Source organism: Drosophila grimshawi, unplaced genomic scaffold, assembly GCF_018153295.1.
Source record: "Drosophila grimshawi isolate 15287-2541.00 unplaced genomic scaffold, ASM1815329v1 contig_311, whole genome shotgun sequence".
In the NCBI taxonomy this organism is placed as follows: Eukaryota; Metazoa; Arthropoda; class Insecta; order Diptera; family Drosophilidae; genus Drosophila; species Drosophila grimshawi.
The window spans coordinates 21827910-21855813 of NW_025063098.1; the positions used below are offsets into that span (position 1 = coordinate 21827910).

The window sequence follows — 27904 nt, forward strand, 5'->3', positions numbered from 1 at the left end:
ATACAATTTTATCATTGCGGTTATTTTAAAATATATTTAAACCACGAGACGCCCCACAGGTGAGCCCACAACATTTGCGGCAGCAACAGCAGCCACTTTAGTAGCAGCAGCAAACACCGCTGTTCTAGATGATTTAATAGATCACATCGAGCGCATCAATAATCAGCGTAAATTAATTAAGCACTTTACACTTATATATGTATGTATATGCTTTCATACATATATGCTTATAGATAAATGCGCTTGCTTAATTTCACAGACAATATTTTTCCTACACAAATTTTACATACTTATATGCTATTTATATTTTGAATGAATACCCTTACTTTGTTTCGGCTCTAACGTGACGCGCTATTGAATATAACATTTTCGATCACATAAAGTTAATATAATGTTCATTGAAGAACGTGATGTGTCTTTGAGTTAAGAGAAAGACTGTTCTTCATTGGGATCCCAACATGGATTATCTGCAACTTATTTACTTTTTTTTTATTGTTTTCTTGAGGTTTTTGAAAAATGCATTGATTTTGAAAAATTCTTGGAAGGGTATTTAAATTTCAGCACGCCAATCGCTGCTCAATTTTTCTTTTCGTTTATTTATTTTTCTATTCTATTTTTTTTATTTATTTTTTTTTGTTTTTTATTTTATTGTTGTTTTTACGTCGCGGTTTATTTTTGGGTGCCCAAAAGAAGTGCATAACTTGGCCACGCTCCAACGACCCACGCAAAATAAAAGGAAATGCCGCTGTGAAAATGTTATATTGTCTATGCATAAAATATTAAAATCCCATTTTTTATGAGCACCAAGTGGTCAAGAGTGCAAATAAAGCATGCCGTATATTCAAATAACATTTGCTTTTTTTTTATATTAATAAACCCAACTATCCACGTGCAGGTGTGAGTGTGTGTGTGTGTCTGTGTGTCTCTGTGCCGTGGGCGTATGAGAGAGAGAGAAAGATCTGTATTTATGTGCATGAAATCTCTCTCAGTCTGTTTTTGAAGCGCACAAATGGCAAACTAGCAAATGGCGCACGGTTTGGCGCCTCTTTAATAAAAATGAAAAACATAGAGACAATTTATTTAGTTGTCGCATAAATCTTGGGCGGGATTAAGCGATATCTTTGCAGATTTAATTTGGCAAATCGTAGTCGGCCATTCACAAATCGTTGCCATAATTATGCCAATAAATACGAATGAACAAAAAATGATGAAGCCTCTTCTACTACTGGATGTATTGCTTATATGCAAAAATTCCTTATTCATGTTTCCGGTTTGTTTTCCACAAATAAAATTTAATACCTACATATGTAGGTACAAATGATTTAGTGTTTAAGTTTCAAATCAGGCATCGCTTGTTAAACATATATAAAAACATAAGTCAATTTTCACATATTCCATTTGATTTTAAATGTTGTCTTTGTAGTTTCTTTTTTTTTATTTTGACAGCTAGATTAATTTACTGTTTTATTTTCCTTAAGTGTGTTGCTCTCTTGAAACATTAATGTTCTATGGAAGTTACAGAAAACATTACTTTTTCTTAATTCTGTATAATTCTCAGTACTTCAAAAGATATTTCAACTTGTTTAAAATAGGTTTCAATCTCACAAATAATTTTAGTATCTATACTGATTTGATAAACACGTTTCAAATATTAATTTTAATTACTGTAGATATTTGTAAATTTAATAAAATATTATTTTTAACATATTTTCCCAAGCTTGTAGTAGTCATAGCTACACATTTTATAAGTTACTTATTATTTCTGTAAATGTGTATAAAAATCAAATACGCATCTGTCATAGAAGCGAACATTTGCAACGCAAGACAATCCTTTTGAACAGTAGTTCATTGCCATAATTCAATTAATAAAACATTACCCATTTGTACAACAACGAATAAAAGTTGCATTAGACATGGATCTGGGGTCATTAAAGTGGCGAATGCACAAATGCTGGCATTAAGTGGTCGTTGCTGACGAGTAGCTGCCACATTAATTTCCGAATGCTGGCATCGTAAATATAAATTATATTTGAATGCGTATCAGAGGTTGAGCAACAACCAAAACGGCAAAAGAGCAAAACACGTCCAACAACAGCATAAATTCATAATTTTTCATTAGCACACAAGTCTACAAGGCGTCGCGGCCATTAAAACGTCGCCAACTATTGACTTATGACCAACAAGAGCCAACACAACAACGCCCCGACGCCGCTGCCAACAAAGCGTCTAATTATAAACAGCGCTGTCCAGCAATAAAGAGACGCCAAAGAGGAAGAACAGGAAGAACTTACAAAGAACAAACATGAAAATTAAAAAAAAAAAAGATAGAAGAAAAATTAAATCGTAAATATATTATTTTTAGCCAGGCAAGAAAAAAAAAACTTTCCAAGTGGCTAGTTGTCGTTAGATTGTTGCTTGCGGAAATACACATTTGCAGTATGTGTGTCTAAGAGATACATTTATTGCCTTGTTGTTTATGAGCTCGGTGCCTAGGTGCGAGGGCGGCCTAATGAACACGCGTTGTATACGTAATGAACACACAAATTAAAACTTTAGACACAGTACATTTTGAAACTAATAGCATACAATCGGAATTCATTTATTTGTACGTTGGCATGCTGCAGAATTGTAACACAAATATTTGCAATTCAATTGCATCTGAAAATCAAATAAAATAAAATAAATTCAAACATATATAAAGCGCCAATGGCAATTCACAGCACAGTCAAATGCCAAATGGCATGAAAAATATTCAGGAAATTGGAGCAACAACAACAACAATAGCAGACGCATCCCATAGTCAATAGATACATCGAATGACATCAAAAAATAATTTATAGTATATATGCTCTACAAATGTTTACCAATTGAAGTTTTTTTTCTTTCGTTGTCAAAGTGTCTCCTTTTGGAGCAATTGCAGTTCAAATGGCCCACACAGTCACACTCACACATAGTTCAAGTGGACCACTCTTAAAACTACTTAGCACAATGTGAAGATTCAATTTGAAAGTTAACACTTACAGCTTGATTCATGCTATGAACTCTTTGCACCAATACCAACATAAACTTACCTAAAAAGAAATGAAAAAAAGAGCACAAAATCAATATTTCGGGTTAACTTTAACTTAAAATTATTAAAAGAGATTACTCATAGTTATGCGATGCAAATGCCAAACACATTTCATGGAAACTTCCGTTTCTAGAGCTGCTGGCGGGTGCATCTTGTTTAAACGATGTTTTTCTCTTTTATTTTAGTTGGTTTACATTTGGTTTTCAATTTCTTAACGTGAAAATAAACAAACACACACAAAACAACAAACGGAAATCTCCGGTCTAATGAATTAAGAGCAATTAGTAAATAAATATTGGATAAAAATACATATGTGTTTAAATAAAGGATTTGAATGTAGTTTAAAACAAATTAGAGAATATTAAATGGAATAGAATAAAGAAATGTATTGAATAAGCACATAAAAACAGAAAACTTAAATATATTCAACGATTTGGTATAGATTGAGGAAAGGTATTGAATTGATAAATAGAAATAGAATTTCACAATTTAGTTTAATGCAGAGCAGCATTAGGTTTTTAAGCAAACAACAAGCTACAATTGAAAAAGTAAAAGTACACTTTGTTATTAGTCAAAATACGATTGTGTAATTATTATATGGTCATTATTATCAGCTGACTGCGAAATAACTGAAAGTTGTAATCAGGAAAAGCACAAAAGACTTTTAGTTCAAACGAACTAAATTGAGCTTTTTATTAGTCTATTTGAAATCATTATATTTCTCAGTTGTTTCCTCTATGAAACCATAAAACCATGATCAGCATCACTAGTCGAGTCTATATAGCCATGTCTGCCTGTCTTTCTGCTTCTATATAAGCTTCTTTCATAGCTTTTAAACTATCTTAGTGAAACCCATCCGACTTTTTGCTGCAGGCAGTACATATATCGGAAAATGTGGGATCAGAGCAATGCTGAGTTCTTGCATTAAAACCACTTTGTTTTATAACATATTCCAATCAAATTTACTTGATACTTTACTTTACTTCTAATACTAGGATAAAAAATTATTAAGATTCGACGACTCTATCGAATAACTCCAACATTAAATATAAGTCAAAAATTTAGTTTGTTCACAAAAAAAAAAAAAATTTAAATTAATTATTCAAATCACTCACAAATCACAATAATAATTCCAAGAAACAATCGCTCAGCTAAATTTAGTTTGGAGGGTATGCAATCTTCGGCGCTTCTAACAATGTCGATATTTGGGTTTTTTCATTAGCTTGAATGGGTTTTATTTAAGAGCTTTTCCTCAAATCAAAAAAAGTACAAGCTGTGAATCACAGACTAAGCCATTAATTCACACCAATCTAGAGGCAAAATCCGAAACTTAACCGCTAAAGTCGTACGATGTCTAAAAATAAGCAAACAAAATCTATGCGCCATTTAATAGTGTGTGAAAAATAAAAATTACATATGCACAACACTACAAACTGACAGCATTACCCATACGCAAAAGCAAAATGTGGCATTTAAGAAGCGTGGCAAATAATCGTCCAATATGCAGCACGTTGCTGCTGCTGCTGCTGTTGTTGTAGTAGTCGTTGTTGTTGTTGTTGTTGATATGACGGTATCGTCGCTAATAAAGCGCTTATCTAATTTGTTATAACTTTGTTGTTTAGCTATTGTGGGCCGACAAACAAAAAAGGTAAGCAAACAAACACAAAAGCTACCAAAAGCCCACTCACACGCAAGCACACACAGCGGCGTGGTTATCTAAAATCGTTTTATGGCATGTTAAAAATCAGTGTAAATTATTATTGATTTTTATGTTAGCCGCAACGCGACCATCGAGCTGCCTAATGACAGAAGACGCACACAAACGAAACGAACGTATAAATAAAGTGCACTTTATTAGTTAAATTGATAACAATTTGTGACGCCGCCGACAAGCGCCCTCAAGTGAGCGTTGACTTCCAGCTTATGATTGTATGTCCAAAGTTAACATCAACTGATGTCATCAGATCATTATTGTTGTTGTTGTTCTTGTAGTTGTCTATGTGTGTGTGTGTGTGTATGTGTGTGTGTGTAGTTAGAATGGCAACAGCAGCGCTAGTTCATTGTATGCTTAAGAGCCGGATACTTCAAGCAACAAACAAACAACAAGCAACAACAGCAGCAGCAAGAACAGCATAAACAATGAACTGTGCACTTAACATCGCTCATACGCCTTAGATGCCTTGGAGAGTATTTATCTTTTACACGCTCAGTGAAATCTTTGCGTCCATTTTGGCACAAGTTTGGCATATTTGATTTTGCCCAGCAATTACCACAGTCACTCCCAAAAGAGCGTTGACACTTTGCTGTCATAGTCCGTTAATATCGGAACGGATCGGTCACCAACCACCAACCACCAACCAAAATAGACGCCGTTAAACAATGCAAATGACACGAAGCCATAATGAAAGACAAGCAGCTAGACAAGCAGATACTTAGCTATCTATTATATACATAAATATACATAGATATATATGTATATAAACATAAATTTATATATATATATATATGTATTTGTTATAGCAAAGGGCCCACACCGACGACGAATATTTGATGTGATTTGATGGTTTCTGTTTGCTGGCACAATGCCGAACAACAACGATCCTGATGTTACTTGTGCAAATAAAATCCAAATTAGAAATATTTTGAGAAAAAAAATAATAGAGAAAAACACAGAAATCTCAATTATTTTGCAAAACATGTGTTGGCTGTGGATGCGCCTCATGTTTGGCAATCCGTCAGATACGCGTGCTTCTGCTGCTGTTGCTGCTGCTGCTGCTTCTACTTCTGACGAAGTGATTTCCCTTACAGTAAGCGACATGCGGCCATAAGTCATGAAAACTAAAATAAAAAACAACAACAAAAACAAAACAACAAATACAAAACAACAAAAACCAAACAACTAAAAACTCAAATTGAAATCTGTTAAGCAGACCACGAAATGATATGGCAACTAAGTGTTGTGAGTACATTTCTAGCTGTCAAAGAGTATTTGTTTTTATATATTATATGCGCATATTTTAAAATTCAATTCCAATTGCAAATAAATACTATAAAGAAATGGCTAAATGCCCAGAGTAATACATATATATAACAATCAAACAAACAAAAAAATGAAATAAATAAATATGCCCACATCAAATTTGACTGAACAATTAATCAAATGTAGAACGTTTCACAAAGCACAAGCGCAATCAAAGCTTATTTTCAATTTAATGCAAATCAAAAGCTTAATAACGCAAATAACACTTTAAATAATGTTCATTTGGAGTGACGTATTAATCAAAAACACTACTGAAAATAAGTCAGCTTATGAAAATAGTGAAAGCTCTTATTCTATCTTATGCCTCCTTGATAAGAGTTGTTTCATATATTTAGACTTAAACATTGCTGATGAAATGGCTTAATCATCAAAGTAATCAGTTATAAAAAGAAAATCTAAAACCACTATACTTATAAGCGGACACAAAGAATATTCTCTCTTCTGCTTAAGAACAGTGTGGAGAAGTCATCAAATTCATTTCGTTTGACAAACCATATTTTGCTGTATTCAATAAATCAATGCTTAGACATTCAAATGGCACTTTAATTAACCTTATGTAAATTAGTTCGTATCCTGCTTAAGCCTGGTGAGCACTTAACTAAATAACGTAAAATAATATTTATGGCAAATAGAACGGCGTTAATCCGGTATTAAGCCGCTGACATATAAATTTTTGTTCAGAGCACCAAATCTTTTTGTGTTTTTGTATATATTAAGTAAACTTTATTTATATGTTTTCTGTGACTGGGAACTGAATATTCCACATTTGTATAGCAGAAAGGGGGCGATGAATGCCTACGCCTGTCTCGGGAGGAAAAGCGCATTTGAGGGTGCCAAACTGAAGATTTCAGGAAAGGCAAGCAAGCATCAAGATAGAAATTCAATGCTTGACATATTCATACGATAAGTATCTACAATTATTATCAGATAGCTCATATACGATACGACTTCTTAAGACAGAAGCATGGAGTGGAATAGATGAGGAGCAGTCATTCAGTGTAGTCAACAAACATTTTTCGTACAGAATTGAATACAATAGAAGAAAGGTTGTCTCAGGCTTGCCGAAGATTCCATATCCTTGTATACCGGTGTTAAACTAATCCTTCGATCCGGTCGGCTTCGAACTACTGATTCAACAACACTTGTTCACTGGAATGTTTTCTAATCTCTAGAAAATGATACACCTTTTACTATGCTTTCTTTGCAGGTAATAGAAAATACAAAACGATTAACAGAGCATGCTGTTGTAAGACTTGGATTATTCACTTGATTATAGTCTTTAGCGCAATAGATAAATAGTTCATAGAAAAATAGCTTGCATACCATAAATGTCAACAGGTTAACAGACAAACACACTCAAACAGACACACACACAAAATATATATATATATATAGATATCTTTGCCTATGCCACATAGCAAGTAGACTGCAAAAATAAACAGAATGCATGCTCGAGTGCACAGTGAAATTTCTTGGATGCTCTGCACTTGCCACTTGCCACATGCCAAAAGAAGACACACGAAGAGGTAATACCGGCCTGTAAAGTAGTACTTGACCAAAATGCACTGCATTATACTAAAAAAAATATATATATATATAAAAGGAACTTTAACTTAATTTAACAAGTGAGACTGAGTGCTGGAACCACAGGAACATTTCAGTGCAAAAACAGTTACAGCAAACAAGTGCAGCAACAACAATGTCGACCGCATGAAGATTGAATGCACTGCACATAAGAAGCAAATTTCAGTCCGTCCATCGGTCCAAAGAATGCCCAGGGAAATGCTCAACATACACAAACAAACAAAAAAATGCAAGTGGGGAAAATCCTCGGAAAATCCATGCGGCGACGGCCGCCAAAGACAAATGTGGGTCGCAAGCGCAAAGTGCAACAACTTGCACGCACACACAGAACAGACACACCAGACAACACACAACAGGCCACAGACTTGATGGGGAAAGGGGTGCAGTGCTGTGCGGTGGAGTGGGGTCGGGTTGGGTTGGGTGTTGTTGCAGTGCAGCGACAGATGGCGAAAAGATGCAGCTGGGAGATATGGGCGTTGGGGTATGCAACGTGGCGCCGTTACCGCTTGCGTCGGAAAAACACACACAAGAAAAACAACTAAACCTCTGGTGAGTGTGAGTGTGTGTGTGTGTGTGTAAGTGTAAGTGTGTGATTTTTTTTGTCTTTGTTTTTTGACACTTGCCGTTTGGCTGGAACTCTCCGAGCTATTTTGGTATTCCGCCGCCCCTTTCCACATTGTTTGTTTGGAGTTGCTTTGCTTAAATGAAATTTAATGATATTTTTACAGGCCAATTTGGAGCGGCAACAGGTGGCGCCACTTTTCGCTTCTCGCTTGCTGCTGCTAATTTGCTAAATTGAAGTTCTAATTTTATTGTGTTTGTTGGCAACAAATTGCCGCGAGCCAATGGATTTAGCTGCAATGCGGCACATTTAGTAAAGGCACTCTCCTCTAATATTTATAAAGTTGCAACTTGTAGTTCCAAATGACTTGTATTTAATAGAAAAACAGTTACTTGGATCCCAAATACTTTTTGCCGACAGTTGCAAAAACTCATCAACGATATTTGAGACTCTGAGTAAGCTTTTGCCGAATTGTTTCAAAACATAGTTTACAAAACATAGTTTACAAAAACTATATTTGAAGAAGTTAAGAAATGCTAACGGAGATGGCCAGATTGACTCGATTTCTTATGTCGATCATGCTTTTTTCTGTCTATCTGTTATATACTTTTGCCAAGTGTCATCAACCCTTTTAATGCGTTCAGGGTATAAAAAACTCTTAATATCTTCATGTAACAACTTAAGACTTTAACGAAAATTTCCATGTCAGCTAAATGATTTAATGATTCCATCTAAATGGCAATTGAGTGTAATCAAGAATACATATCATTCTTAATGATATAAGATAAATTAAATGCTCCACACATATCAAATCATCGGGTATAACAAGGCTGATTAGGCAAAACAAACACATTTTAAAGCAGATTGTCTAGAAGAAAGGCTTTCAAAGCGACACTTTCATATTATTATGACTACAACTATAACTTGCATAGTTGTGTACACATTTCGGAGCTGCGACAATTTGGTACATTTAAAATGTTTTAATGTGCAAATGCACTTAACACAGCTGCGCTGGCGGCGTCTCTGAATGAGTCTTCAGTTGGTCATTGTGGCAGCCGCAATCGCAATACTGTGTTGCGTAGCAAGCATTGCTACATATTCGTATTTGTATTCTGGGTACTCCAGAGTGACTGGGAGTTATAAGTAGATATGTACCACATACATATATATACATATATATATATATACATTTATGCATACATTTTGAATTTAGTTCGTGCACATGTTGTCGTCTGACTGAAATGCGAGTCGCGTGGGACCAGCGCTGAGTTCCCCGACCCGACCACCTCCCAAAAATAAAAAAACAAAAAAAAAAAACAAAAAAAAAAACAAAAAAAAAACAAAACAGCTGACCTGTCATTTGATGAACTGCAGAGCTACAAGCATATTTATATTTATCTAAGCTTTGCATTTGGGTTTTGCTTGTTATTTTAGCTGTGCTTCAGTTCTATTTTGCCAGTGTTCGCTCGCTCGAAAAATAAAATGTAACTCGTCAGTTTTCGCAATAAATGAGCAAAAACATAAACCGCAACACGAGAATAAATAGTACAAATTAAATAAATAAATAATTATGTGTTACCTTTTAGATTTTATTTTGAAATAGAAACGAAACGGACTCTTATCGCAACATGCACAAATAAACAAAAAAAAAATAAACAAATAAGTAAACCGCACTTTGCCGGCATTTAGGTATCCGTAAACAAAAGCGAGAACTACTGCAGCTGAAATCACATTTCAGTTGCTATAACAGGTATAATTTGTTAACAGTTGTTTAGACGATAGCTGGCGCTTTGAATAACTACATTAATAAAATAGAAATCAAAATCCAATCGTCAAAACTAACAACAAATGCCTATTGGTTTCGGCTTACTTATTAATTAAATCAAATATTCTTACAAAAAGAAAACAGAATCCAACAGTATTTGTAAGGCGTATAAAAAAAATATTCAGAGTACATTTGTTCAAAATGGTTTAGAAGATAGCTGGGTATTTGGATAACTACTTAAGTAAAATAGAAAAATAACCAAAACCCTTAAAATTCAAAGAGTGCTATTGGCTTCGCTATGAATTAAATCAATGATATTTTAACAAAAAGAAAATTGAATTGAATATATTTCTGTTGACTTTACTTTTGTACAGCATATTGAATATTTTTTCAAATAATCTTCTTCTGTAATTCATCATTATATTTATTCAATTGCTGCACTCAACAAGCGATTGAAGATAACCAACCAAAAGTAATTTACAAATGCATTTCTCCAACGATATCAACTGCAACTGCAACTGCAATTGGCAACAGCTGTTGCCTGAAATAACTGCCAAGCCAAACTTTTGCCCTTCCCTTAAACATGACCATATTATTATTATGATGTGAGTGTCTGGGACGCGCTAAGTGAGTTTAACTACTTTTTTGGCATTCAGCGAGACGACGTCGACAAAGTCAGAGCCAAAGCCAGAAAGAAACACACACAGCTATATACACACACACATACACACACACACATACACACACACACATACACACACACACATACACACACACACATACACACACACACATACACACACACACATACACACACACACACACAGTTGGAAATGGTTACCCAATTCTATTTAACATGCAAAGGCGGTTGCTGCTGCTGCCTGGCTAAATAATGGTCGTGGTTATGCAAAAAAAAAAACACAGGAAAAGGAAAAAAAGAAGGAACACGTACGAATGCTGTAGCCCAAGAAGCTCGGCTACAAGATACCCTAAACGTAAGTGTTAAATATATATAATTCTCAATTTGTTGGCGATTTCCATGAGTGGAAGTGTTCAGTTTTCTTCTAATGAGGCCAGGAAATATATTTGTGCGCTGAACTCGGGAAACGGCCTATAATAGTTTTGTGCAAAAGTATGTAATCGGCAGAAGAAAGCCTATCTGAGACCAGTCAGTATATATATCCTTGATGAGTATCAATAGCCGAAACGATTTATTTTACTTTATCGATAACTACCCATCGATTTTCGATAGGAATTTTTGATATCGTGGTGGTGTATATATAATACACACAAAGTCAATTCGATCTCGCCTCTTTCTCAGACATGACAACGCAGATTTATGAGATATGAGAATACATTTTCGATAATAACATGATATGCCCAGGATATACGATAACTTGTATTCAATATTTAAAGTCTATCGCTCTAACCTCTGAGATCGGCTTGCTTATACAGACATACAGACAACGGGCAGACAGACGATCAGGGCTAGATCGACTCAGCTGTTGATTCCAATCTAAAATAATTGATGGGGTCGGTGACGTTTCCTTCTGCCTGTTACACATTTATGCACAAAACCATTATACCCTTCGTACCCATTTTTAATGGGTTCAGTGTATAATAACATAAGAGAATGGCAGGGGAAACTTAAACGCACTTTGCATGGCCAAGACACTGCCAAAGACAGGAGCCATGGCAAGACTTAAGACTTCTCTTAAGATACTGGAAAAAAAGAAAGATTTTCATAAATGCCTGTTAAGTGAGCGGACAGGAGTTGTGTGTGGAGGGTGGGGAAGACACTTATTTGACTTATTGTCAAAGTCAAATGCATGAATGAATTTATGGGGCATAATATGCATATAGAAATGAGAGTTGTGTGTGTGTGTGTGTGTGCGTTTGTATACGTGTGTGAAATATAGTATAGCCGTTTGTGGGTGTGGGCGTCATTAGGGGTTGGAAGGGGGTCAACTGTTTGCCTTAAACGATAATAATAATAATAATGAAGAAGTTTCGTCTGCTGATTACTCACCCACTTTAGAGAAACCCACTCATGTGAGCCGGTTTTTGTTCGCTGGTTCGATCGTGTGGCAGCGTTTTCCTCGAATGTTTTGTTATTGTTTTTCTCTGTTTTTGTTTATGTTTAGAACGCGATAGCACAAAACTGATTGTGTATACTAGAATATTCACATGTAATATGGAGAAGTGTTTCAGCCATATGAAACACGCACAAAATTAAGAAACAACAACAACACACACACACAATACACAAAACAAACGCAAAATTTGTGGGTGTATTGAAGAATGATTCTTAACGTATTCAATGGTAGATATGCAAAAATTTTCTATATATATCTCCGCTTGGTATTTATTTATAGAGTGCGCCCAGCTCGGTGATAAATGAGCGCTCTCCAGACACTGAAACAATATCACTTGAAATAAACCAATTCAAATTGGCCAAGATTTTGAATTATTTTATTTTTTATTATAATTTTTTTTTCTTTTAATAAATGAAATGAATTTTGGCCTAAGGGTTTTCTCTTCTCTTTTACTCTTTTTTGTTGTATTTTATATTTGACTTTTCTTGTTGCTTTGTATGTATCTTATGCGCTGTTGGCTTTTTGTGAAGGAGCTAAACGACACTGCACACGACACACGAACGTGATGAGGGGGGCGGGCGCCTGTAAAAATCGAAAGAGAACAAAACAATTTCGATATGAGACTGCAAATTCTGTATATCATTATTGTGTATATAACATTAATTGTCTTCAAGGAAATCGGGATATACATATGTACAATAGATGCAAGCATAAGCGCAGCTAAGCTCAGAAAGAGAGAAAGAGAGAGAGAGAGAGAGAGATAGACAGAATAAGTTAGAGACAGAAAAAGAGTGAGAGTGAGAGAAAGACAGGTGAAAGGAAGGAATTCTGATTTTATGGTAAAACTTGCAACTTTATACAAGCCGAGTTAAAAAGAAAAATCTTTGTTTTTTTTTATTTTTTGGTGGAGGGGGGAGGGGGCAAATGCAAAAGAAAAGATTGAGGATAGAAGTCACTTTGGAAAATTGTGAGAAAAATGCAATTTCAACGAAAAGGAATTTGTGGGAAATAACACATACATAATACAGAAGAGCCACTTTCGTGTCGAGTGTCAATTATGGCATATACATAATGTATGTAGATCTGTATATGTATATGTATATGTGTGTGTATATGTGTGTGTATGTGTATGCTTTTGGTAAATATTTGTGTGGGCGATTGCACATTAAACGCGCCGAGCGGGGAACAGCAAATATGCATATACAGTTATATAACATAGAGCCAATATTTTATTGTGAAAATGACATAAAATTGCTGGACAAATGTTTAGAAAACATTTCAACAGAACGAACAGAGTGAGCGGTGAGAAAGACAGAGACAGAGAGATACAAAGAAAAGGAAAGTGAGCGAGTGGTAGAGACAGAGACAGAGAGAGAGAAAGAGAGAGAGAGAGAGAAAGAGAGAGAGAGAGAGAGAAAGAGAGAGAGAGAGAGAGAGAGCTAGAAAGAGTGTGAAAAAATAGAACAAAAATTCACAGCACAACAAGCGCATAAAATAGAATAAATATTTGAGTATTATATGAACATATAAATATATCGTATGTATATAGATTGAAATTTATTGGCTTTTGATGTGGCACAAATATGCATAGATAAACACATATATATGCTTGTGTGGGTGTGTGTGTTTGTGGGTGTGTGTGTGTGTGTGTAGCTTTGATAGTTTTTTAATTTAATAGATTTATGTATATTTAAAGTTTATATGCAATTTATTTCTGTAATCATCAGAATTAATTTAGTGTTTTTTTTTTAAACAAAACAATTGAATAAAAAGTGTGGGAAGAGTCGATTGAAAGAGAGACACACAATATGGAAAATAGTACTTATTTATAGTTATTATTATTTATATACAGAGAGGTAGTTAACAGTCTTAAAAAAATATATACTTATTTTATATTTACATTTTAAATGAGTATTTAATTTCGTAATCAATTAGTGAGTTACATTTTAATGGCATAACAAAAGCTGAATCAATATTTATTACAGGATTAAATAGCTGGGAATAGAGTTAATAAAGTTTTGCAAATTATTGAAAAAATGTGAAAACACTACTTTAACAAGAATTGAGGCAAGTTAACGCAATTACAATATAATCATGCTCACTGAGAAAATTCCACATTTGTCTCAAAGGCATGTAAAGACTTTTTTAACCCAACGAAAAAAAAAAAAGGTTGAAGAACCACATTCAGTTCAAGTCAATAGAAATCACACGCTCTTTTGACACCGCTCCCTGGAAGGAAAGCTGGCAAATGCAACCCTAATTACACATTCAGAAACTCTTTCTTAAGGGTCTGCACACAACCCCTTTTCTCGACTTCTCAATTTGTGCGACGTTCACACAGTTAACCAGTTCAAAAAAAAAATAAAAAATCTCACAAAAGTTCAGGCAATTATCGAAATCGGTATACCCTGCTGAGCAGCAGAAAAAGAGAATATTTTTAGATTCTAGGCGGATTCGACTATGTCCAACATTTTGCACAAAATTAGTGCTTGATTTAAATAAAACAGCTGATCAGCTGAATAATAAAACCATTAATTTAAATATACTACAGATGATAGAAGCAAATTGCAAAATTAAAATTCAATTAATATCTCATTTGCTATCAACATGCCCTTTCAATAAATTATTAATAATGAATTACATTAATTAAATCATAAAAGTATGGAAAATAATCGCATATCTTTCTTGAAATATCAGCTGTTTGTGATATTGATACGGCTATGCTTTGCATCGCAACGAAAATGAATAAATCAATAAATCAAAAAGTAATAAATCACAAAATACTCAAGTCGAATTTTTAATTTCTACTTTGTGAATGTTAAAAATATAAAATGTTGTTCTCTATGGAAAAAATTACAGGCAGCTTTACACTCTGCAGAAATTCGAGAATGTTATAGATGTTTATAGTGGAATCAGGCAATTATACTCTGGTTAATGGCCAACAAACTTAATATTGATAAACCAAAATAGCCTCTCGATTTCAGCATGGCTTAGTGTGGCTTATGTTGCAACATAAATATACCCCATGGCAATGTATCAGGCAGAGTATAAGGAAGAGTCACCTGGCGTTCTCAAACAGCTGTCTCGTCGTTTTCTTATCAATCAGACAAACACACACATGTTTAGATTCCGTGTGATATATTAGGGACTTATGCTTTGACATTTACGTGCGCTGTGATAGGTAGAAATGAAAAAGACCCCCATCGCTGACCAGAACAAGACTAATTTAGGGGGGGTGTTGTGGAATGGGTATGCAGCAGCAACCCCAAAGTATGTGAAAATGTGTTCATCATTTAGTGCGGGGCAACACACAAAATCGTCACGTCAAAATTGTTACGCCCGAGCCACGGCAAATGTCTTCTAATGTGACGTGCGGAATCATTGACGAAGGCAGAGACAGAGGCAGGACAGGATGGATATATTTGCATATTTCAACACCTTAACAAATTGGCTCATCAGCGCCAAGTATTTAACACTTGCCTCCACTCAGAATGATCGATCATGTCAAATACCAATAAATATTTATGCAGACAGATGCTGGGCATATGTGTTTATTATTATTATTTTTATTATTATTATTCGTTTCTTCACTGAAAATCTAACAGCGAGAGCTGATTAGCTTTTATGTTTTACGAGCGCGTTGCGTGCAGCTAACAAAAATAAAAACAGCAAGAAATATCAATGAATAAATATATATATATACATATATATATACATATATATATATATATATATATATATATATATATATTTATGTTTTTCAGCTGCTTTAATTTGGAATGGTTGAAAAATTATTGTATTTTTGTATGGATGGAAAAGGGCCAGCAAAAAGCAAAATAGAATAAATTTTGATAGTCGAGCGAGCTCGACGAGGACATTTTCTCAACCCTTAAGTCTTATATATATGATCTTAATGACATTTATGATGATAATCAATATTTTGTAATGGTATATACATCTGCAACGCATCTTTAAAATTGTTGAATTTATTGCCATAGGTAATCGATTAGATTCGATATCCGCGAAACGAGAAAAGGAAGTGAATTCGTATTTATATACGATTCATTCATATGTTTAAAATTTTGAATCCCTAGCTCTAATTGGATCTGAAATCAGCTGGTTCATACAGATGCCTTCTGTATTTCTATTCTATACATTTGCAAAACTTCATTGTTTATTTATCCATTTTGGATGGGTTCAGTGCATTGACAACCAATATACGCAATTCTTTAACTTCAATTGCTATTTATACATAGTAATTTTCAAATTCAGAAACTATTTGCTGCTTTTTCATAGAGTACATAATAATGGTGAACAGAGGAGCCCTTCTATGAACAAAATTTATATTCTAAATGCTTTAAAATTTGGATCCCAATTACGTTTGGCATTGGGTAATCAAGGTTCTCTTTCCCTTTTTTTATATTTTTTTTCTATTTTTTTGTACATTAATTTTAATGTTGGAAAACCGGTTTGCAATTGCCTACCTACCACAAGAGCAATTTATATATCACAGACATTAGAGCCAAGTTCAAAACGCGCTAAACAACAAACTATAAATATAGAAAGAAAAAAAACATGAGCAGAACATTAATCATCTGCTTTTCAGTGTGTATGTGTATCCATGTATGTGTGCATGTGTCTGTGTCTGTGTTCGTGTGAGTTACGCATGTGCGTTAGTTAATTTGTATGGTTGCGCTAATTAAGCGAACGAAGCCCAAGACTTCAGCACTTGCCGTAGTTTCGATTCACTTCTTAGTCATGAGTTGCCAGCCGACTCTGAAGCCGGGCGACATTCGTAACGCATCAAAGCTCACAAAGAAACTACAGCTGAGAGATTGTTAAAAAAAAAAAAAAAAATAAAAAAAAAAATATAAAAAAAGTCACACACACATAGAGCAAAGTATACACATGTATGAATGAGTGTAAAGAGCCCGGAGACCCGAAATTTGTGCTCAAGGTCAAACTTTGAAACTGGGCATTCAACTTGATCGTTTAATAAACGCGTTCGCTTCTTCGCTCGTTCTTTCGTTCGTTCTCATTCGTTCTCACTCGATCTCGTACGTTCATTCGTGTTTGCTCATTCGAGTAGAACATGCGAAGGGTGAGTTGCGTCGTCGCGCAAGCGTATTTCACATGAGAGAATTTTTGTTTTGGCGCAGATACCGATACAGTTTCTGTTTGGTATTTGTGAGTGTGACCAAATATGGAACAAGAAATGTGTGGCCGCATTGTGGGAAAGATCGTTGAAGCAATCACTCATTGCAAGTTTATTCTCGCAGTAAGCAATTGTTTTTTTTTTTCGTTTTTCGTTTTTTTTTTTTTTTAGTCATCATAAATTTACTTTTAATGATTTAATTGCAGTCGTAGTTATTATTTTTATTTTCTTTATATGTATTTATTTATTAACTGAACTGGCAGCTAAATCGTTACGTTAAACACTAATTGTTGAATATGAGTTCTTTCAACTCGATAGAATATGACTCAGCCCCCTCCCCTCCCCCACTCAATGTGTGCACAGGTAAAACGTGTTTCGCTCTTTTTCTACCTTGCTCTCTCTTCTATTTTATCGGTAATTTCAATTAACTACAAAAACACACATAAAAAAAACCCCTCGTTGTCATTTGACACAATGCAAAAAGTGAATGTAGCATGTAAATTGTGTTATCGGCAACTACTTGCTACCGATAAGCGTTATGAAATGATAAAAACCAAAAAAAAGAAGACAATTATATTAGGGTTGCCGAAAGTAAAATACTCTTTTTTCAGACAACTTAATGCTCGCTTAATGTTTTCGATATATAGTTTAAAGCTGCAGATATTTATCAAATTTGAGTTTGGCTTTTAATTAGATTAGATGTGTATATTTTCATTTTATGCTTATCATAAGCTGGAAGCTTTTCATGGACTTTTAAAAACCAGCAGACTTATATTTGGGACACGAAAAAGTTCTGTCACATCTCTATTTAATGTGCAAACCAATAAATGTTCATAAAATGCGAGGGCGCAAAAGCTTCTTATCAGTTAAATGTTAAGCCTATGCGGGTGCCACACCACATGCCCCGACTACTTTCATTATTTTTATTTTATTTTTTTTGCTTCTCTCCAACCCCTACCACACCTTTACATACATATATTATATTATATATATATATATATATATACATATATATATATATATAAATATGTGTAAATGGATATCTTTGGACTGTCAGTTATTTGGTCAGTTGTCAGTTGTTCAGTTAACAGTAAGCGAGGCACAAGCGAGCCGCCAACGTCATTGGGAAATCAAACTAACTAATTCTGAACGCCAAACATTAATTTGACATTTTGTTTTGCTGTTATTGCTAATGCTATTTTTACTGTTGTTGTTAGTGCTAACATAGGCAATGCAGTTGTGCTAAAGGTGGGTTAAACGAGCGCTTAAAATAACGGCACTTTTTGTACGTACGATGTGTGTCACTATATCTAGTGTATGTATGTATTTGTGTATTTATGTTTGTATGTACGTTGTGTGGGTAAATCGAGAAATTATTGTCAAAATATACATATGTATGTATGTATGTTTTTAAGGGTTGGCCTGATAAGCGCAACACTTCGGTTTCGAGGCAGATATTTTTGATTTTTGACAAAGTTGGACAGCAACTAAGTAGTTAATTCAATTAATACTAATTTAATTATTTTTTTTCTGCTATAGATATGTATACAAAATAATGAATACATATAAATGACTTTTTGTTAAGAGGGCAAGAGATGGACAGAGACAGAGACAATTTCAGCCAAGTTGCAACCAAAGCGATTTTCATTTGTAGCCACATTTTCGTGGTGTGCTTTAAAATGTAATGCGTCTAATTTGTGTCCCTTTAATTGGGATTGCTTAAATGCGACAAAGCGCACTTAATTTTTGCTAAACACGTCATCCCCCATCTCGTAAAGAACCACAACCACAACTCACCAAAGGTGAAAATGTCACTGTTACCACCACAGTCAAACTCAGGCTGTAAAATTATCACGTGTGTATGTGGCCAAAACAAATAAAAGCGAAATACTCATACTGCCACTGTAATTATGAACATGTTCAACATAGCAATGAGCAAGCGAAATTATGCAAAAAGGAAGCGCTGGCCGTGAAGTTGAGTAGAGTCGAGTCGAGTTGAGTTTGAAATGAAAACGACAACAAGCTGAGAGCTACAGCAGAGAGAGCAGAGGTGTTGCTAGAAGGGGCGGGCAAACAACGCAGTCGAAATACGATTAAAGATGAGCTAAGCCGAGCTGAGCTGAGCTGTGCCAAGGTGAAGTGAGGTAAGCCTAAATGAAGTGGTGCTGGTGGTGGTGGATTGTACAATAAGAAGTATGTACAAGGGTACATACGTATATATACTTATGTATATGTGTGTGTATATGTAAGGCAACTACACGCTGCAATACAATACGAATATGAATAAAGACGAAGACAACAAAGCGCAATCATGAAATAACCGTTGACAATGAATGTTGAAATATGCGAGCAAGTGCGAGCGAGATAGACTGACGCACATGGACAAAGACAAGAGGCAACAGGTAAATAGCCAACTATCTATGTGTGTGTGTGTTTGTGTGTAAAATTATGTTTAGGTAGATATTCGTATCGTGTACAAAAAGTAAGCAAAAAAAATAATGAGGTGAGAGAGCAGTGATAAGAAAACATGTTAAAATAAAAGAGCATGAATAAAAATAAGAATAGAGGCTTAAAGAAAAATGCATGCAAGAAACTTACAAAAACAGCGGGGAAAATGTTGTTGTTGGTGTTGATATCGATGCTGTTAAGTTAGAGCCTAGCTTGATTATTGCTTTTTGTCGTTTTTTCCTTTGATTTCCTGTTGCAATAATTTATTGGCACGTTCATAGGGACGCAACGCGAAGAATTTAACAATGAATCACTAGAAGAGCATGACAAGGGGGGAAAAGGAGAAGGCAAACAAATTGCAGATATCGGCACATTAATAACAGATTACACTCGACAGACGCGAAGTAGACGAGACGAGAGATGAAAAACACACGTGGAATGCAATAAGAATTTCAAAAATGTTACAAAACAAAACACATACACATAGGAAGGAAGGGGAGACGGTGCGAAGATGTATGCAAGGAAATTACGCGCGAGTTCACTTTTTTTATCTGCTTCACAAACAAGGAGAGACGCGAGTGAGTGTGACCAGGTGGGTCCAACTTCAAGCACACACGAATTGCATAAAAAAGGACACGAGAAAGCTTCAAAAGGAAAAAAAAAGAAAACGAGTTGAGAACAAAGCACCAAATTTTTTATTAACTTCGAAATTGACATAAAACACAAATTTAAGTAATTTCTTGTGAGTTTGTTTTGCTTTTTGTTGTTGTTTTGCAAATTAATATTTGTATTTATGGTTGTTGAACAACGATTTGACGTCGTCGCGTCATTTGGCGGTTTTTGTTTTGCTTTTGGCAACTTTTTTTTCTATTACTGGTCACTTTGTTGTTGTTGCTGGTTTAGCAAATGCAATTAAATGGTTAAGCAAATATAAATTTCCCGCTGGCTTGTTGCTGTTTGCTTAAACAATTGAATCACACGCAACTGACACACAGACACACACACACTCACGCACAGAGAGAAGCAACCGCACTCACACACGCGACGAGATGACGGCCGCAAATTGTTTATTTGCTTGCGCGTCTTCTTTTGCAATACGTTTTGTAGCAAGAGTTTATCTACGTACATATGTGTTTAGATTTAATTTGTTTAATGCAGTTGAGGGATTTAACTTGTTTCGAAAGTAATTGATTGCATTTAACGCACAAATGCTTTGTTGCTTGCGCACAAACTAAGTTTCAAAGTTAAGGAAACTCGTGAATTTTGAATTTTTGTTTCGCCGTCCGCACACTTGCGTACGTACAACAACATTAACAGTGAATGAGAGAGAATTGGCGATCGCACGCTTCTGAGAGAATAACATTATGTCTGCCACATAACAAGCAGCGAGCGTTAACATGATCTGTTATTAACAGCCGGCTATTTGCAAAACTGCCAATTTGAGTAGTGATAATGAATAGCAAAACTGTCAAACACCTTTCTTCAGTTCTACGTAAAACGACCAGCTGTCAGGTGACTAGTGAAAATTACAAATTTACTTTTGTTCGCGCGATTTAATACGATTTATTGGTAAATATCGATAGACATGATACTTTGTTATTTAGCCAGTCTGCACTAACATGTCTAACATCATTCAGACGGGTGCAGCTACAGATCAACAGGAAATCTGAAACAAATGTTATTAAAATATCGATTTGCAGCTGTTGCTGTTGCTCATGCTGCAAAGCTGTGCGATATTTAGCAGACAAGATAAACAACAATGTAAGGGTCAGCTGATCAGCAGCGGCGGATCTATAGCAAACAGCTTTTGACAGTGAGCTCAAAATATCGTTGATTTTTGAATTATTTGTACTATGAATCAAATGTGGAATTTACACAATTAATCAATGGTTACGGTACAAAATGATAAGGCAAGACCTTAACATAAATAACTCTCATTTATTTATATTATTTATTATTATTTCTCAATCAATACAGTTTATTTTAACATCCAAACTGATTTAAGCCAATCTACCGGAACTGCTCCACTTTATATTTACACACACATTTCCATATTTCCATCTTTGTGTGTAGATGTGTGTGTGTTAAGCGAGATTTCAATGTGCGGGCGGCGAGCGTCAAAAAGTTATTTGCATAAACAAAGCGCAGTTGAACAAAACGTTGGCAAAACGAACACGCCAAGCGATTAGTTCGGAAAGAACGGGGCAAAAATAACAAATGTGAAATGTGAAGTCAAAAATAATTCGAAAATTCGATATTAATAGAATACGATGAAAAGTAAACTAGCAGAATATATACACACAACTATATAAATGTATATATATGTATAACACATACAGTCAAACGTGTATAGAAAAGTCCAAAGTTCAATTGAAAATTGGGTAAATATTGCCAACAACCCCTCAAAATTTGTGTTAAGCTTTGTTTTCGTTCATTATTCATAAAGAACAACATTGGCTATGTATTTAAATATGCATACATACATGAATATATACAAACATATTTAGATATTCAATTGTGTATCGATGCATAAGCTTTATAGAGTTCTCACAACAAATCGTCAGATATTTAAAATTAAAACAGCACACAAAATTCTTAAATATATTGCAATGTTTGCTTGTTGCACTCGCCTACAATTCACATGTGTGTGTGTGTGTCGGTGTGTGTGTGTGTGTGTCGGTGTGAGTATGTCAGATGTGTTTACCTATTTGTTTTTAATAAAAGCAAGCAAAGTGCTAGACATTAATATTAAAGACTATTTGCCCAGTGGCGCCACACAGCAATAACAAAAACAACAACAGCATATACAAAGAAAGCAGACCGAGTTATTTGTATACAAATATCTAAATAAAAACACAATTTAATATTGTAAATTTATTTTGAAAAATAAAATTATTAATTATTCAAATGGTAAACATGTCAAACAGCTAAAAATACAATTAAATCAGTTGATAAAAATATATAGAATATAAAAATATAATTTATTAAAATGGTAAATATGTCAAACTGCTAAAAATATAATTAAATCAGTTGATAAAAATATATATAATATAAAAATATACTTTATTTAAATGGGAAATATATTAAATAATGCAAATATAATTTAATATTGCTAAATAAACCGTTTACAATCAATTTTTATTTTATAAAATAAATACACATAACACTAATCAATTTATTGTGAATAATAATAAATATTTAAATTAGAAAAACATACAATTTAAATATATATCATTTGATATTTATAAATATGTCATCAGATGCCCCTTTGGTGGCGCCACTGCTTTAAATATGCAGCACATGGCAGGGATTTACTTAAATTAAATGTGCAACACACACAAAAAAAAGCGAGCACATTGTGAATGAAACGTGTTGCAGGTGGTGCAGTGTGGTGTGCTGCAGATTTTGGGTGGTTGAGTGTGGGAGGTGGTTGCATTCCGACAGACTGCGATGCGAGTAATTTGCAAAATTTGCACTAAAATGTAAACAAAAATTGAAATGTGCAAATATTTGCATGGGACCCAAAAATATGCTTCGCCATTGGATTCAATTGAATTGCTTCTGTTGTGATTTGTTTTGTTTTGTTGTTGTTGTTGTTGTTCTTGGTGCATTACTAGACTGTAAGCGCCTGAGCAACCCAACCCCTCCCCCTCTTAACTACACATTTGTCCGATTGTAGCCCGTTGTATTGACAGCTTTCTGAACAATTGAAAAAGCATGTGAAATCAACAAAAAACAACAACTAAAATGAAGACTGAGACTGAGACTGAGACAGACTCACATGTTGAAAACAGTTTGCAACTGTTTGTGTTGTGCGTGTGTGTGTGTGTGTATAGCTGTCAGTGGCACTGAAAGCATCTTGTTAGCAGGCACAGATACAATGCTAAATTTTAGGATTTGCATTTTTTTTGCCTTGATATTATCGACAAAGATTTTGCACACAATCTAAAAACTGTGGAACACAATACAATCGTTGAAACAATTCGCAAATAAACAAACAAATAAACTTTTCTAAGTCTATGTCTAAGTTGCCACTTTCCATTTGCAGTCAATTTCAACCACCCCCTTCCCCCCGGTTCAAGGCCCCCCGTCGACTCCTCAGTTTTGCACTCGAATCAACAATAAACCAGAAAAAAATCATTTGCCATTTGAGCATTTTTATAATGGAGCTGAGCACACTTACATACATACATATATATATATATATATATCAAAATCTGAACTTTGCTTAGAATTATGCAACTTTATTTAATCTGTTTGTTTTTAAGGAGCTTGGCAAACTTCTGCAATTATTCTGAAGCATTACGCAAATTAAAGCTAAAATTCTATTTGCAATTTTGAGTGCAGTTTGATTATATTATTGTTATGATTATATTATTATTATGATTATATTATTATTATTGTTGGGGGACTTCCGGCAACCTATTTATATAGCATATAGCTCTGTCATCAATCATTATTCTTGGCAATTTCTACTTTTTTTCGAGTTGCAGACATGTTTTGCTGGCATATCAAATTAATAAGGATGTGAAAATCAAATCAAATTTTTTATTTAACTAGCTGTTCTGTCGAAGTATTCTGATCTTTCCAATTATATAATTATAGCTAAAAAAAAAATCATTTTTAATAAGATTTTTTTTTTTGCAAATCGGTTTTGTTTCCAACGAGTTATAAAGATTATTATACTTATATTATCAGAAATATATATATATATATATTTTTTTATGGTGTTAATTTGTTAATTTATAATTAAATTTAAAGCTGATTTCAATCAAATTTTACATATTTAAATAAACTTTTATTTCAAAGCGTATTTAAACTTCGGCTCTATTCTTTGTTGAAGTTATTTTGAATGATTAAAGCGTATTAGTATAAATTATCCAGAGAAAATTGTGCTGATAAGCCCAATGGCATAAATAATTAACTATTCATGATGGCACTGTCAACGTTCAGTTAAGGGTTATGCCAATTAAATTGATTATTTATGACCAAGCAACAGTTAAATCTTTTTTTTAGACCACAACAAACATGAACGGCACTTAAATTCTAAAAGCAAACAATCAAATAGAGTAATTTGTGGCATTTGAATTTCATATAAGTGCGGCAACATTTGCTAGCTTTTAGAGCACAACAAAAACAAAAAAAAGAGCATTGACAACAACAACAACAACAAACAAGGAAACACAAACAGTGAAGCTTGCCTTCAAGTAGAATGACGGACACGGATGTGCAGCTGGAGAAAGGTGAGTGAAAATGTTCGAAATGTTGAAGACAGCTCGAAATTATGCAAAACTCAAATGGACCAACACAGAATACTTGAATTGAGCTCGCTCGACTAGTAAATACCCTGTTGGAAATCGTTAGAATCGTTGCATGCCCCCGCTGAAAGTACTTTGCTAAATAAAATAAATAAATAAAATATGCAAATTATTTTTGTGGGTTTTTCTTAACCGATCTTGAATACATTTTTCTACAGTTGCTAATTAGGAATTTTCCTGGCAAATTAAAAAAGTTTTGAATGCATTTTTCTACAGTTGCTAAATAGGAATTTTCCTGTCAAATTAAAAAAAGTTTTGCATTAATTAAAGTCAGAAATTTGAGGTCTAAACTCACCCAGTCTCTGACCTAGACAGAAAGAAGAAATGGCTAGCTTAACTGAGCTACTAATGCTGATCAAGATCATATATATATATATATATATATATATATGAGGTCGGAGATGCCACTTTCTTGCTGTCACATCATTTTGCATAACTAACTAAAGGGGAAAAGAAAAGCGGGAAAATGGAAAAGTGTGCCAGAAACTCAGTGTCTAATTTGCATTTGCATTTGCAGTGCCACGCCTTGGACTGCGTCACTTGCAGGCGCTGCTGCTGTTCCTGGGCCTCGTCGTCAATACCATACTGCAGTTTAATGTGGGCGTGGCCGTTGTGGCCATGACAAATGCAACATCCACCAATGCCGATCTGCCCGTAAGTGAACCATTTTTATTTCTGTTTTGATTTGTTTTTGTTTTAATAATTGTCATTTTTTTGTGGTCCTTTGCAGTACTACAATTGGACGGAACGCCAGAAATCCTATGTGCTGTCCAGCTTCTATTGGGGCTCAGCGCTGACACAGTTTCCCGGCGGTTATCTGTGCAAGCGTTTCGGTGCCAAAACGGTGCTTTTCTGGGGCAGCTTTGGCTCGGCGCTGCTGAGCGCGTGGACACCGCAGAGCATCTATGTGGCCGGTTGGCGGGCGTATTGTGCCATCCGTTGGCTGCAGGGCCTCTGTCAGGGTGTCACACTGCCCTGCATCCATCAGCATCTGGCCAATTGGGCGCCAGCCGTGGAGCGGACACGTTTGGGCGCCTTTGCCTACACCGGCTTCGATTGCGGCAATGTGCTGGCCATGTATGCAGCTGGTATGTTGGCCAGCTCGTATCTGGGCTGGCCGGGCATCAGTTATACGTCGGCTGCATTGGGTGTGTCCTGGTGCCTGCTCTGGCTGCTGCTGGGCGCCAATTGTGCCAGCGAGGCACGCTGCATTGGCAGCGCCGAGAAGCGCTACATCGTCGGTGACGTGCAGCGGCGGAGGAGCGTGCGACGGGAGCGCAGATTGGCGATACCCTGGCGTGGCATATTCACCTCGGCGCCGTTTTATGCGCTGCTCTGCGCTCGATGCGCCGACACATGGGGGCTGGCAACGATGCAGGCGGAGCTGCCAGCATATTTGAATGGTGTCCTTGGCTTGGAGATGCACAGCAATGCGTTCTTCTCGGCGCTGCCCTTTCTGCTGATGTGGGCCATGTGCTATGTGTATCTGCTCATTGCCGATGTGCTGCTCCGGAGGCACTGCCTCAGCTTGACCGCGCTGCGTAAGACATACAATAGTATTGCATTGTGGACACCAGCTGGCATTATGTTGGCCCTTGGCTTTGTGGATGCCACACAAAAACCGCTGGCCATCGCGCTGGTCACGTTGAGTGTGGGCGTCAGCAGTGCGGCAACAATTGGCAGTGAATTGAACACAATTGATCTGTCGCCGGTGCATGCCAGCATCCTCTCCGGCATTCTTAGTACGTTCACCAATCTGGTGGCAATGCTCACGCCCCTCGTCGTGGGCGTGCTGGTCAAGGAGCCAACGGAACGCAGCCAGTGGCAGGTTGTATTCAGCATTGCGGCCATGGTGCTCTTTGGCGGCAATGTCATCTATCTGATTTGGGGCACCGCCGAGACGCAGCCCTGGAACGACAACGAGCCACATTGCGAGGCGGCGGACAGCGACTTCGAGGATGCCAAACTGGAGATTTCAGCAGAGGCAACTGCCAACAAAGCATTAGCATAGATATGTAGATAGATTCAATGTAATTCAATACTTAACACGTGCATATCATTCATACAAATTACATTCAAATTACTGTCAAATAGGTCAAATACGATTAAGCTTCTTAAGACAGAGTCTCTCTTTCTCTCTCTCTCTCTCTCTCTCTCTCTCTCTGTCTCTGTCTCTGAGGGAGTCAGCGAGGGATTGGTGTGGAAGAAGTTTGTTGCCATCCAGTTTAGTCAATAGTTAAACCATTATTAATTTTTAATTAATTTGATTGATTATTCTCTTTTCTCTCTTTATTTTTGATCGTTTTAAAACAAATATATTTAATTAAAGTTTGCGTTCAAAACAAATATTTTACTTATAACTTTTTCAGATTTGACTGCTAGCTGCAAATTCCATTTTTTTTTTAAATTATATTGTATCAGAAATGATGACATAACTTAAAACTCATATTTCGTTTGATTGTTCCAATGGTAGCTATATAATATAGTGGCCCGATGTTGCTGATTTGCTTGCAAAATGTAAAGAAAAATAATCTGCTTGGAAAAGATCAGATCAGATCAGATCAGAAAAGTCTGTTCCGGAATAAGTACACTTTATGGGTTCGACAAAATTATAATACCCTCTACAAGCATATAAAAAGAACCTCAACCTTAAGGAACAACTTCTGTAAATTGCTTAAACTCAATTAAAATCAAACTGAGAAATTCTTAACTTAAAATTCACAAAATACAAACAAACAAAAATGCATTAATTACCTAAAATCAAATTGAATAAATATTTGTGTAAGAGATTTATAGACTCGATTGAATTTATAATAATAAAAGACAAGTTAAAATTACTTTGTTTTGTGTACAAACATTATTGTAA

General features: G+C 35.3%; 2 protein-coding genes across 6 annotated transcripts in view; one reads left to right on the plus strand and one right to left on the minus strand.

The window, feature by feature from the left end:
- LOC6568284 (polypyrimidine tract-binding protein 1) overlaps nucleotides 1-20799 on the minus strand; it is a 167642-nt gene extending 146843 nt beyond the window's left edge. Inside the window, exons 1-3 of one of the 3 annotated variants that reach the window (XM_032740721.2) lie at nucleotides 20732-20799; nucleotides 19871-20033; nucleotides 3022-3071 (exon numbers count right to left, since the gene is read on the minus strand). In XM_032740721.2, coding sequence (XP_032596612.1) covers nucleotides 3022-3063 — 42 coding nt within the window. In that variant the 5' untranslated portion in view covers nucleotides 3064-3071; nucleotides 19871-20033; nucleotides 20732-20799. Of the gene's footprint in view, nucleotides 1-3021; nucleotides 3072-12050; nucleotides 12140-19870; nucleotides 20379-20731 lie in introns of those variants that run through there. The other 2 variants (XM_032740723.2, XM_032740725.2) reach the window with 2 other exon arrangements.
- LOC6568283 (putative inorganic phosphate cotransporter) lies at nucleotides 19-27431 on the plus strand. Of its 3 annotated transcripts, none has more exons than XM_043214838.1 (4): nucleotides 19-59; nucleotides 24737-24963; nucleotides 25556-25692; nucleotides 25769-27332. In XM_043214838.1, the coding sequence occupies exons 2-4, from the start codon at nucleotides 24933-24935 to the stop codon at nucleotides 27047-27049; spliced, it is 1449 nt and encodes a 482-aa protein (XP_043070773.1). In that variant the 5' UTR covers nucleotides 19-59; nucleotides 24737-24932; the 3' UTR covers nucleotides 27050-27332. The 3 variants fall into 3 exon arrangements, with proteins under 3 accessions (XP_043070773.1, XP_032596620.1, XP_032596621.1); XM_032740729.1 differs by lacking the exon at nucleotides 19-59 and adding an exon at nucleotides 18472-18520; XM_032740730.1 differs by lacking the exon at nucleotides 19-59 and adding an exon at nucleotides 21205-21289 and having other exon boundaries at nucleotides 25769-27431.
- The last annotated feature ends 473 nt before the right edge of the window (nucleotides 27432-27904 follow it).